The sequence below is a fragment of the Perca flavescens genome, chromosome 11, assembly GCF_004354835.1.
Source record: "Perca flavescens isolate YP-PL-M2 chromosome 11, PFLA_1.0, whole genome shotgun sequence".
NCBI classification, from domain to species: domain Eukaryota; kingdom Metazoa; phylum Chordata; class Actinopteri; order Perciformes; family Percidae; genus Perca; species Perca flavescens.
Genome location: NC_041341.1, coordinates 4,291,464 through 4,304,787, shown reverse-complemented (window position 1 = coordinate 4,304,787; position 13,324 = coordinate 4,291,464). Strand labels below are relative to the sequence as shown.

The 13,324-nt window shown below is 40.6% G+C and overlaps 1 protein-coding gene across 1 annotated transcript; it reads left to right on the top strand.

The window, feature by feature from the left end:
• The first annotated feature begins 475 nt into the window (after positions 1-475).
• LOC114564287 (ladderlectin-like) lies at positions 476-4,727 on the top strand. Its single transcript, XM_028591544.1, has 5 exons — positions 476-553; positions 928-1,017; positions 1,351-1,485; positions 4,450-4,564; positions 4,663-4,727. Exons 1-5 carry the CDS (start codon positions 491-493, stop codon positions 4,725-4,727), a joined length of 468 nt encoding a protein of 155 aa, XP_028447345.1. The 5' UTR covers positions 476-490.
• Positions 4,728-13,324: the final 8,597 nt, after the last annotated feature.

The window sequence follows — 13,324 nt, the reverse complement described above, 5'->3', positions numbered from 1 at the left end:
TTTGCTTTCCTATCCTCACCTATGGTCATAAAGGCTGGTTCATGACTGAAAGAACGAGATAGCAGGTACAAGTGACCAAAATGGGTTTCCTCAGGAGGGTGGCTGGCGTTTCCCTTAGAGATAGGGTGAGAGGCTCAGTCATCCGTGAGGAGCTCGGAGTAGAGCAGCTACTCCTTTGTGTTGAAAAGAGCCAGTTGAGGTGGTTTGATCATCTGGTACTGATGCCTCCTAAGGATGGTTAATGTGGATCGGGAAAGGGCAGTTTGGGGTCCCCTGCTGGAGCTGCTGCCCCTGCGACCCGACCCCTGATAAGCAGATGACGATGCAATCTATCAAATATTAAACCATATCTATATCATATAATATACGTATAACTAGTAGGATACTTTACTTTGATAAATAGCTCATTAATGATCAGTTGCAGTAATTCATTGTCTGCCATTATTTCCTTGTCTGATGTATGTTGACTTTGTTTAACTTCTTTCCACAGATGACATCAGTCTTTCCATTAGCTTTGTTGCTCTGTTTGTCCAGCGGACTGTTGACTGCATATGTAAGTACACTCTTAACAAATAAATCACTAAAATAACAAAAAATTGTTCTGGCAGCTTATTACCCGGACTTTGTCCTGTAATTAAAAACAGATATTTGGTGTTTAGCTACAGTAAAAATTAATGTTCTGTTATTATAAACCGTTTTTAATAAACGGTTTACAATCTTCACTTTTGAGTAAATGTCGGCCCTGTTCTGCAAATGTTATTGCACATATAGATACAAATGCTCGTATATAGATACAAATGCTCGTATAATGATGCTAGTCTTGCATTGCCAGCTCTATCTCCACAGCGCTGCGGAGGAACAACCCCATAAATGAATAGTTGTCAATATAGACTAGTCTGATTGTTTTTGGCTTGTTTGTTCATACAGGGTGCACCTGCCTGCCCTCCTGGTTGGACTCAGTTTGGCTCTCGCTGTTTTGCTTTCTACAGCCAGGCAAAAACCTGGGCCGAGGCAGAGGTACAGCAGTTCTTTCTATCATAACACATGTATGCTTAATACCAACTTACTTAAGTTACTTAATACTTTACTGCAGTAAAACTACTAATACCACATAATTAGAAAAAAGATCAAACACTCCCAAGACATGAACATCCGTTAATGCCAATGATACTTACATACTTTTTCTTAAGTAACATTTTAAATACAGGACTTTTATTGTAAAAGAGTATTTTTACAGTGTGGTATTAGTACATTTACTGCAGTAAAGGATCTGAGTACTTCTTCCACACCACATAAGTATTAAAATGTCCCCCTGCCCTGTTAATAATGTGATTATATTGTCTCCATTAGATCTTCTGCCACATCACTGGTGGGCATCTGGCTTCCATCCACTCAGCTGAGGAACATGCATTCCTCAAAAACTACATTAACCAAGTGACCGGTACACAGAAAACTTCCTGGATCGGAGGCACTGACAAAGCGCAGGTGAGACTTTTATCATCACACAGGAAGTGATGTCTCTTGACTCTCAGTCTGTTCTCATGAAGCATTTGTACATATACCTGTGAAAAGTAAATCACTGTAATCTGTACTGTATGTATAACATGTATTTATTAGAGATGCACCAATTTAATTTTCTAGGCCGATTCCGATTTCAGATTTTTCATTGAGTTTGACCAGCCAATACCGATTTTAGCCAATTCTGATTAAATTTTTTCTAATCACTTTACAGCACACACAAATATTTATTTTGTATCTTTTCTTTAATAGAAAATTTTACATTTTGCATAGAACAGAAAATGTTTTGTATAGATAATTGATCGCTATAAAATAGAACTATATAAATTACTCCTGGTGTGGGAAATTTACACACACCTAAAGTGCAATTTCTTTCTTTTCACATCCAATATCCAACTAAAAAAATATTATATATATGATATATTTACCAAACTAAACTTCTGTATGTATGAAAGCAGGGAAAACAGGTAAGGGCAATAAAATAATATATAAATAACAAATAAAAATCAAATAAATAGAGCAGCCTTGCAGTATAAAGATATTTCTCAAAACACACACACAGGCCTGTTTGAACGTCAACAGTAACGTTCCAGCGTGTAGTTCCTTTTTTTAGCAAGTTTTCTTTATGTGTCATTATGCTTAAATATGAACACTACCGTTGCTATCAACAGGCTTATGTGCTAATGTTAGCTACCGGCGGTTACTTCAGAACAATCCAGCAAATAGACGGTACCCTAGTGTGCCATTACCTGAAACAGATGATTTAACGTCACCGCTCATTTTACTCACAGTTTAGCAACAAAACTAAACGCTGAGGGAAGATTACTTTTTAATGTTGGTTTTGAGCGGTATGCACCCCCACTAACCTGGAAAGCTTTTTTTTTTCTTTTTTTTTTAATACAGCGTCTCCTACAGCAGCCAGGGTGGCATCAAAGGCTAATGTTAGCTTCTTGTCTCATCTGAGGTCTGATAAACAGTGAATTCATCACAGTCAGTGTGACCAACGCTATTTTCCAATAAACTGTAGCTGTCATATTTCATGGGACCCGCATGAGTGTGGTTTTCATGTTCCAGTTGTTCAGCCTCAGAGAGGAGAGAGAGAGCGGCTGACTGTTCGCCTGAGATCAGTAGAGCAGACGTCTCTACAGAGCCAATTACGACTTTATGACATTTGAACAGCTGATTGAGTGGCAGTGCGCCACTGCTACATGCATATAGCGGAAAGCCTGCATGTGCACGTGTCGGTGATGATGTTGCGCGATGTAAATCATGCCCGAGTGAATTTGCCCAGCATAAAATTGTCAGACTGACTGGCAAGTCGCCGGTCATGGTCGATGACATGAAAATCAGCCAATTCCGGTCACCAGCCGGTCAATCAGTTCATCTCTAGTATTTATTACTGTCAGCAGCACATTGACTGGTGCTGTATAAGAACGTGGAGATCCTTGTAGGGAGGTCAGGGGGGATGTTTGGCTTCTAAAACACAGGACATTCAAGCCGCCGGGGAGTGTATTCAGCCAGGCATCTGTGCTAATCATCTCAATAAAAATCCACGGAGCGTTAGCCGTTAGCTAGCAGCTAACGGCTAACAGCTATCTGGCTGTACACACTCACCGGAGGGCAGCTAGCAGCTAACAGCTACTACCGCACTATTGTTTTTTTTAGGGGGGAATACACTTCAAGACATGACATGACCTGTCCTCTGGAGGACATAGCCACACCACCACCGCTCCGTGGATTGTTTTTGGGATGATTATCACAGAAGCCTGTCTGAATACACTCACCAAACGGCAGCTAGCAGCTAACGGCTATCAGCTAGCAGGGCAAGCTAGCTACTGGCAGGATCGAGACAGGGACCAGGGTAGGTGAATTTAAACAATGTCTGAGTTGAAAACGCATCTTGTTGACACGTAAGGGCCCTGTTCATGTGGCACAGACATATTAATTGCATTTTGTGTCTGTTAAGAGGCAAAAAGGCACTCTAAAACTTGCCCCGAGCACTGCCGTTTTAGCTCAGGGGACGCTTGTAGTACGTAGCTGCAGCTTCTCCGTGTTACCTGCACTGATTTGGGTCAGGGTTTTTTCTATCGAAAGTACTCGCGTAGCTATAGCGATCAAGATTAACGTAAAAATTGGCCGGAATTCTCCTTTAAGGAGAAAACACAAGACTTTCACCCAGGAAACAGGTGTTCATGTCCTGGAAGAAGTTAAAGAGAAAACACAAGACTTTCACCCAGGAAACGTGTTCATGTCCTGGAGAAGTTAAGGAAAAAACACAAGACTATCACCTAGGAAACAGGTGTTCATGTCCTGAATAAGTTAAGGAGAAAACACAAGACTTTCACCCAGGAAACAGGTGTTCATGTCCTGAAGAAGTTAAAGAGAAAACACAAGACTTTCACTCAGGAAACAGGTGTTCATGTCCTGAAGAAGTTAAAGAGAAAACACAAGACTTTCACCCAGGAAACAGGTGTTCATGTCCTGAAGAAGTTAAAGAGAAAACACAAGACTTTCACCCAGGAAACAGGTGTTCATGTCCTGAAGAAGTTAAAGAGAAAACACAAGACTTTCACCCAGGAAACAGGTGTTCATATGCTGGAGTGTTTTAATCCAAACCACGTCTTTTTCCAATCTTAACTAGTCATTTTGGTGTCTAAACGTAACGGTGGTCACTGCATGACACACAGTACTCTGCTCACTGTCACCTTTTCTCAGCTAAATTTAACTGTCATGTGACCAGCACAAAGTCGCCTACCTTCGTAGGATTTGTACAAAATTAGGCGCTTGCGCATACGTTTTCATACGATAGCTTACAAACCCGTTCATGAGAATGTGTTGGGACTCATGAGTTGTTATAGAAAATAAGAAGTTGAGTATTAAAACAAAAACTCTTGATTTCACTTTGACTTTAAACCAATCTTTCTCCTCCAGCTGTTTACTTGGTTGTGGACTGATAGATCCCACTTCACCTACAAAAGCTGGAATGCGGGGGAGCCTAACAACTACGGTGGAGCGGAGTTCTGTATTGTGATGAACTGGGGTGGAGGTAAAAAAACAACATTTAAAACATCTTGTTGTATTTTGAACTTTTAAATATAAAAGCTAAATGTAATCATTTACATTGGTTGGAAACTCTCTTTACAGCAAAATGGAACGACTGGGGTTGTAACAACCAGGTTGCTTTCGTCTGCTCCAAGAACAGCGCATAACTCTAACGCGCCATCATGATGCCTCTCCAGCTCATCTATAATCTCTATCATTGATTCACTTTCAGTTTGTTCAGCAGACAGAAACAGCTCTCTGCTGACAGATGACTCACTTTCACTTGTTTATTATCTGAAGAGTTAGGGAACAGTTCACATTTGGGTTTAAAATTAGACAGTAACTGGCTCACTTAGCTGGACAAAAAACATATCAGTAATTGGACTTTTAATCTACAGTAAATAACACAAAATTAAATACAGAAAACATTTGAATACTCACACATCTTTTCTGTTTTGTTTTACTGAATATTATCTGTCACAAACAGCGCTGATCTGATAAAATATTAACACACTAATTAGATTTCTCTCTGAGAGTTATTGTTCAGATCGATACAACTCTCATGTGTGTACGGTAAGGTAAACTTACCAGACATGAGTGGTGATGATGTTTTTATCCAAAATGTCCAGATAGAAAATATAAATGTATATTCTGTCAGACCTTTCTGTGATACAAGAGGAGAATGCAACTGTAATAACACTTCTTAATAACTATTAATACTTCATATAGTCCACTGGTTTAAATATCTGGTTACTTGTTATTCTTAAAACTGATGTGTTGTGTTCTTTATTCATCTGATTTCCTTTACTATATAATCAATTAAGCATTCAAAAATAAAAGACATAATGTCACAAAAACAGTGTCTAGTCCTGACTTATTGAGTAGTATCAAATTATTGTATTCTTGTATTTAATTCAAGAACAAGGTTACAAACAAGGTTAAGCTCCTAATCCAAAATACAAATAAATGCATCGCTGAATAGATTAAGTAATAAGATAACATTTATTTTAAAGTGTAAGACCACATGAGTGCCCTCCTACTGGATAATAAAGTTTACTTTGACTTTTTAAAGAACATATGAGAAAAAAAGAAAACAAAAGAAGTAATGTAGAAATACTCAGTTATTTGAGGAAATCATGGATTCAAAATATTAAGAAAAACTTAAAAAGTATCAGCATCAAAATATACTTTAACAAAAGTAAAAGTACTTATAATAAAGAATGTTGTGCTATTTCATTTTGAGATTATTTTCCATTGGATATTGCAGTGCATAAATAAGTGTTTTGACATGCACGGCCAAGTGGCACTTAATCCATGGTTTTAGTAGCAGGATTTAATTCTTGTACGTTTTGTTTTGTTGTGCATGATCAAAAACACCCCCCCCCCATTCTGCTTTGTTCACAAACACAACCTATATATAGTGGAAACCAATCCAAAGTATCAGAATAATAGCATCTAACTTTACTGAACGGCTGTGGCTGGAAATGGCAAAAGAAGACATTGTGCATGTGAAAAACATGCACGAGAAACTAAATTAATATTATTCAACCTATGGCCGAGTTTTTTTACACAAAATATTCACATCTAACTCCCAATGTAATCATGAATATTTTCACCGTTAACTGTAATTTAATCAGACATTTTTTTCCCAGTAACTGTAACAGATTCGTAAGTAAGTAAATAGAACACAAACAAATGCAACTACAAAAAATATGAATGAAAGCAAAATATATACAAGGTATCTTAAAGTTTTTGAAAACCTTTAAAACAGTGGTTAATGTAAGTTAGCAGCATAAAACTATTTGTTTAATACAGCGATTCAAGTTCTTTTAGTCTTTGGAAGTGGGGGAGGGGAGGTGATGCAGTGGTTACAGCTCTTGGAAAGAAGCTGTTTTTCAGCTGATTTGTTTTAATTTTTTATTTTAAAGATTATATTTGGGGGTCTTTTCCCCTTTATTACAAGTGACTGTGGACAGACATGAAAGGGGAAGAGATATGGGGATGACCCGCAGCAAAGGGCAGCAGGTCAGATTTGAAACCGCGTCGCTGCAGGAGTCAGCTAATATGGGGCGAATGCTTTTACTGGGTGAGCTAGAGGCCACCCTGAGATTAGTTTTACATAATATTGCTCTGTATCCTGACCGGCTGAAATCTATCATCACTTCCTTGATCTTAGTTATTAAGGTCTAGGTTGTTATGTTGACATCACTGAGCCAGATGTTGTACCTCCTCACTGCTGTTTCATCGTTGTCTGTTATGAATCCAACTACAGTGGTGTCGTCGGCAAATTTGATGTGGGGTTGGACACAGGGGCGTAGCCATAATTTCATAAATGAGGGGGACAGATTGTTCAGGAGGAGGATTTTTGTTGAAAGATCCTCTTGACCATTTGTCTCTCCAAATCACGGATTCCGACTAGCCTACATTTCATTTATGACTGACGGAAACACCCACATTTCCATAAACCAATCCAAGTGTTTTACTGCCGCATCACGCCCAATGGGAGACCTGCTAACATTTAACTAGTGTAGGAGGGTCTGGGGGCATGCCTCCCCAGAGATATGTTTGGCCGTAATAGCCCAAATTTGGTGGCCTCAAGCACATTCGGATGCCACTATTCCATCATATACGCTGATCTGTATTATTGCATATTTAAATTAGTTTTCCTCTCTATATTTTTGAAAACATTTCTATTATATTTATTTTTGTATTACCTATATCTAAATGAGTCTATCAATCAACTGACCCATACTGAGTGACGTGCACACACGCCTACTTATGGTGCGTCAACTCAGACATGTTGTATATGTGTGTGCTGTAAGCCCAAGTCACTCTGTTTATGGATCAGTTTGTATGGGAGAATTGTATGAAATGGTGAGCTAAAGTCAACAAACAGCATCCTTACATATGTGTTCTGATGTTCCAGGTGTGTTAGTAGCTGTTGTAACTGCATCATCTGTTCATCTGTTGGTCCGATATGTAAACTGATGTTTATCAAGATCAGCAGGGATGGCAGCTTTTATGTGGGGGAGGAGCAGTCTTTCAAAACCCCTGGCAATGATGGGGGTAAGAGAAACTGGTCTAACAACATAATCACATTGTTAAAGACACTTGGTAAAACTCAGACTTTTTTACTGTAGTTATTCGAAAGAAAATATCAGCAGAAAACTGCACTTTAAAATGTAACTGTTCTTTTTTTAGTGGTGCCTTATATATTCAATTCATTGTTTAATTTTTTTCAATAAAAGAAAGTTGGCAATTATTTCCTTTCCTTTTTTTAAATTCAACAAACAGTTTGTTACATTTTAGCCTTCAGTGACAAACAGAACAAGAACAGGACACAAACCCTGGACTCCTGGGCAAAAGTCCTGTCATTTGACCAGGGCCTTACTGGGACTGAAATTCAGCCCGGGACTTTTTACGCTGAAGACTTTCAAGAAACTTTAGGATGACACCTGCCTCCTCAGGTTGTATAAGCAAGTCACCACTGCACTGAACACAACCAGGTCAGCAAAACCTAATCTCCAACACATAAGTCACAGTATACTGCTAACTACCAGCATGTCATGTCCACAGTCAGTTGGAGTGATCAAATAGTTACAAATACTCACACTCATATACTCAAAAACTACAATACAGTCCCATAAAATAGAGATGTGTGTGTGTGTGTGTGTGTGTGTGTGTGTGTGTGTGTGTGTGTGTGTGTGTGTGTGTGTGTGTGTGTGTGTGTGTGTGTGTGTCCTTACTTTCTCATCTTGGCTCCCTGGCTTAGCTTCCCCTGTGATGGACCCTGCCTCTGCTTACTGATTGTGCAGCTACATATGCATGAGAAGAACATCAGTTATAAATATGACTAAGAATAAAACATTTTCTAATTCAATCTGTGCTTCAGTCAAGTTATTATCTAGTATGTGGAACTATTGGCATTTTATCCTATATGTAAATATCTGATTGATTGATATGCCTAATATGATTGCCTACCCAGCCCTGCACACTGCCCCTCTACCTGTCTGTTTCCTGCTCTTCCTCTCTCCTCCTCCTGCTGCTCCTCCTCCTACTCTCTCCTCCTGCTGCTCCTCCTCTTCTCTCCTGCTGCACCCTCTTCTCTCCTGCTGCTCCTCCTCATCCTCCTCTCCTGCTGCTCCTCCTCCTCCTCTTCTCTTCTACTGCTCCTCCTCCTCTTTTCTCCTGCTGCTCCTCCTCATCCTCCTCTTCTCTCCTGCTGCTCCTCCTCCTCTCTCCTGCTGCTCCTCTTCCTCCTCTCTCCTCCTGATGAGTGTATGTGTGCAACAATAGAAACTAAAAAAAATTTGCTTATCAAAGCAAAAATTTGGAGACAGAAACAACTCAGGTATACAGGCAAAAAACTCCTAAAAACCTCAAACTGTCCTACCTCCCATCACCAAATCCAAACCTGACTGAAAGTAAACTCTTTTTTTCGGCGCCTTAAGTTTGAGCCACTCGGATGTCAGGAAAAATGAGGATCAGTCCAAGTTTGGAAGGGCCGCTCGTATCTGAAACACACACAGACGCAGCGCACTGCTGCAGCTGAACGGCCGGCCAGGCCGGTCGCATATGAAAGAAAAAAAGAAATATATATACTTATTGACCACCGGCCGGTTCGGCCTGAAATGGACCAGCCATTCAGCATTGTTCCCGGTATTCCCAATGGCCAATCCGCCCCTGCATTTGACCCATCACAAAAATCCTCAATGTGCTTTTTTACCATTGTCTATGTGTGTAGAGTCCATCTTCCTTCCCCTTAGTTCGCAAAACACTCGAACCATGTCGTGTGTTCAGCAGGGATGCATGTGATTTTTATCTGTTTACACACACCAACACGGATATGATATTCCTGTTGGCGTGTTTGAACATGCCAAACAAAACTCACATTGAGGACAAGTTGGTTTTGTGCAAGCACAGACTGTGACTGTGTCGTAGCAAAGATTCCCTGTCTTTGTTCCTTGTTCCCGTGTATGTGTTTACATACTGACTCTGGTTATGGCAAATAATCTTAATGAAAAACTCAGGAGCAGCACAACTCATTTCACATATGTGAAGGTTTTTGGGAGACTTTGATGATTTACACAGGAGAATTTAATGAACACTCAATTGAGGAGGATTTAGGATCACACAGTACAGTGTGGGTGCCATCCCAACTCTCTGAAGTTCCTGTCTTCCTGAAGGTGTATTTAAATATCCAACTGGATGGCGCTAAGTTTAGCTAAACCTTCAAAGTAAAGAAAGATATTGCCGGTGTCCAAATATCTCAGCACAGACGAAATGTGTTGAGTTTACGTTTCTCTATGGTCTTGGCAGCGTGAACAGCTCTGTGTTATCATACAGCTGCTACATCTCTCGTCTTCTATGGAGGCACACAGTTGAAGTATTCCTCTGCCTGGAGAGGTTATGAGGTTATGTTGGTCACTGGCCTGAATGAGACCCGGGTATCACTGTCTCAATTTACATCGTTCATGAGCTGGAAATTCCCCCAGATTCATCAGCAAATCTACCTGTACATCTCTATGAACATGTTTTAATTTTACATATTGACGGAAACGAACCATGACGTATGTGGAGAGCTCCCGCGGAGGTGCTAATGGCTCTAATTAGCATATTGCTGTTGTGTATTCATGTCATTTTTATGCTATGGACTACACTATGGCCCCGTCCACACGTACCAAAACGATCTTTTTTTTTACCCGTCTTCCCTGGATTCGTTTCAAGAATAGTTGCATCCAAACAAATCCATTTGTAAATGACTCAATACGCTACTTCATATGCCAGGGCTATAGGCGGCGCTGTTTCTGCTACAGAAATTCACCAAAAACGGAGAAGAAGAGCATAGTCACTTCCACTTCCCATCATAACATGACTAGCTAGATTATAATGTTCTCTTAATACATCCGTGGACTATAATAACTTTCACCATTGCTCATTTTATAAAAGGCCGCCGCAAGAAAATGTCTTTGTTTACGTTGTATAATGAGCTGTTGGATTGCTTTTTATTTTGCATGATTGCAGCGCGCTAGCAGCGAGCTAACATTAGCGAGCTAACGTTAGCGCGCTAACGTTCGCTGTAACAGATAGTAACGTTAACGTTACTTCGCTGCTGGAGGGGTCAGCTACTTTAGCGATGTTTAACGTTGGCTACATAACGTTAGCAATATATCTTGTGTAGAATCCAGAGGGAAGGGTCAGGGAGCAGAGACACAGTATTTAGATATAGTGAGCTGGTTTGACCATGGAGATGGGACATGCTCGCTTAGCTTCACCGCAGTTGTGTGCGTCAGCGGCCGTGGGAGAGGGTGTAAAAGAGGGGTGTGGCGATGACATCATCAATACGGATTCGTATTCACCATCCATACAAAGCCAAACGAGAGCCATTTTCGGATTTTTTCACCCTGAGACCTGGTTTCAAAAAAGTGCGTTTTCAGGCAGTGCGTTTGCAGAATTCTTCTGGATGGTCGGCCCAAACGATGCAAAACGTGCAATGCCAATCATTCGCTCCCAAGAGCCTCCCATATAAGAGACATGTGGCGGGTTGAAATCCCAGCAGCAACCCTGCTTACTGAGGTACCTCTGCAAGGTTTTGTCCATCCCAAGCTCATTGCACTCTCCAACAAAGTTAGTGCCGCAATCAGATCTGAGCTGTTTTCGCAGAGCCTCTCAGTGTGAAGAAGTGCCTGAGAGCATTTATGCAGCTTGATGTATCCATAGATTTACTGACCTCGATGTGTACAGCCCTCAAACTCATGCAGCGTAACATGATGACCCCCCTCTTGCTCTCTGCCTGAAACAAATGAACGCCGAAAATTCCGTGATGGGCCCACGGAAGAATTCTGTTACATAAACACGGCCCTTTAAGTTAAGGAAAAGGTCATGGGTGGGCTTACGTGACACGTGGGACGAACGGGACGGTTGGGTTCAGGAAAAGGTCGTGGATGGGCTTACGGTTCTGTAACATGCGGGAAGAATGGTACGGAAAAGAAGAAAGCGACTTTACGAAACTTGACATGCAGGACACAAACCCCGGTCTCCTGGGTGAAAGTCCTGTAATTTGACCCATCCACCACCCCAACCGATCTCCTTACGCGGATTTTTGGCCTTACATAGTACTCACTACCGTAGTCACTCTTAATGCTATGTTGTCTTCTCATTGACTTTACATTGGCATTGTTTTCTGTGGTGGCCACACACATTTTTCACACATTCCGTGCCACCACCACAACATAATGTGCTGTTAACAATTCGTGATCATTTCACAGAATTCTGTGCAACGAGGCTAGATGAGCAATAGAGAGTGTGTTACTAGCCTTACTTTTGTTTGTTTTGTCTGCAGTTGCAAGGTTGGAGTGCTTTAGTTGGCCTCCAAAACAAATGAGATCGTCTTCCAAGGTTGGGCTGAGTTTCTGCAACTGGCTGTTTCTGGAAAAGGCTTTGTTAACTCAGAGGGGTGACAGTTCTTTGGCAAAAGCTGTGCTGTGTATGGCTTTAGGATAACATTCCTTGCTTAGGCCATTTCAGATTTGTTTGTGATTGTGGGATCTTGCCATGTGAACCAGGAATGCTGCTCTTCTCACTAAAGAGGTAAAAGTAGAGATGCTTTGGAAGCGGTCAGAGGTAAGTATTGTTCTCCAAGGTAAGTAGCACAGGTTTGTACTTGTGGTCAGATATTCATGTTTGTCACCAGGTATGTTTTCACTGTATATTGTATTGCTTAAAGCCAACTGTTAATGCCCTTTTTGTAATCCCATCTAGGAGAGAAGCTTGAGCAGGCTGTTCTGATTAATAACGAGGTTTATTCTGTTTATTCGTCTTTGTCACCAGAGAGAATAAACGGATATCATCATAAAGAGATCCTGGTGTCACGCTGTGGTGAATAAAATAAACACAATGCTGAAGTCCACCGGTTACACACACATTGTTCATTGTATCCAGACACGGTCATACACCACTGACCCTGACTTTCACACCCTGTTAAATATTGGTTAAATATCAAGTCTCTACCTGCATCACTGCATTGAGTGTAAATCATGACTAAGACCACTCCCCTTTCTAAGGTATATAAGGGCCTGTGATTCTCTTTTCCCTCCAAACCAAACCAGACAGAACAAAGATTATTGATGTGAGTATAATGGACGTTTTCACATTTTATTGTCATCATTATCATTGAAAGATTTGCCTGAAAAAATTATATATTTAGTTTAGATTGCAGAGTTTATTCTGTTGAGTAAAGATACAAATAAGAGCAGACTGTGGATGCATTAATGATGTTAGTCCAGTTAAGTTTAACCTAATTTGTTATTATTGAGTGTTTAATGCTATTCAGATCTTTTTGATTTTCTTTCAGTAACAGTCATCAGCTTGTTCTTCTCCTCTGTGTCAGCCAATCACCACCTCAGCAAAGGTAATCATATTGCAATTATCACAATTTCATATATTTTACTTTTAATAATAACTAATCCTATCTTTATCATGACGACATTTTGGGGGGAGGGAATGAGTCCCAAGTGCAGGAGTTCAAGTTCCTTGGGGTTTTCTTCTTGAGTGAGGTGACAACATAGCGGAAGCTGGGCCAGAGAATCGGCGCAGCGGGGGCGGTATTACATTCACTTACATTTGCACCGTTGTGATAATAAAGAGAGCTCAGCCAGAAGTCAAAGCTCTCAATCTACCTTTCCTTTCCTACCCTCACCAATGATCATGAAGGCTGGGTCATTACTGAAATAATGAGATCGCAGGTACAAGTGACTGAAATGGG

Excerpts from the sequence above, each read along its gene's own strand:
- LOC114564287 (XM_028591544.1), top strand. The coding sequence starts at position 491 with ATGACATCAGTCTTTCCATTAGCTTTGTTGCTCTGTTTGTCCAGCGGA. Across the intron at positions 554-927 it reads GCGGACTGTTGACTGCATAT|GGTGCACCTGCCTGCCCTCC; the intron begins GTAAGTACACTC and ends TTGTTCATACAG. Across the intron at positions 4,565-4,662 it reads TGTGATGAACTGGGGTGGAG|CAAAATGGAACGACTGGGGT; the intron begins GTAAAAAAACAA and ends CTCTCTTTACAG.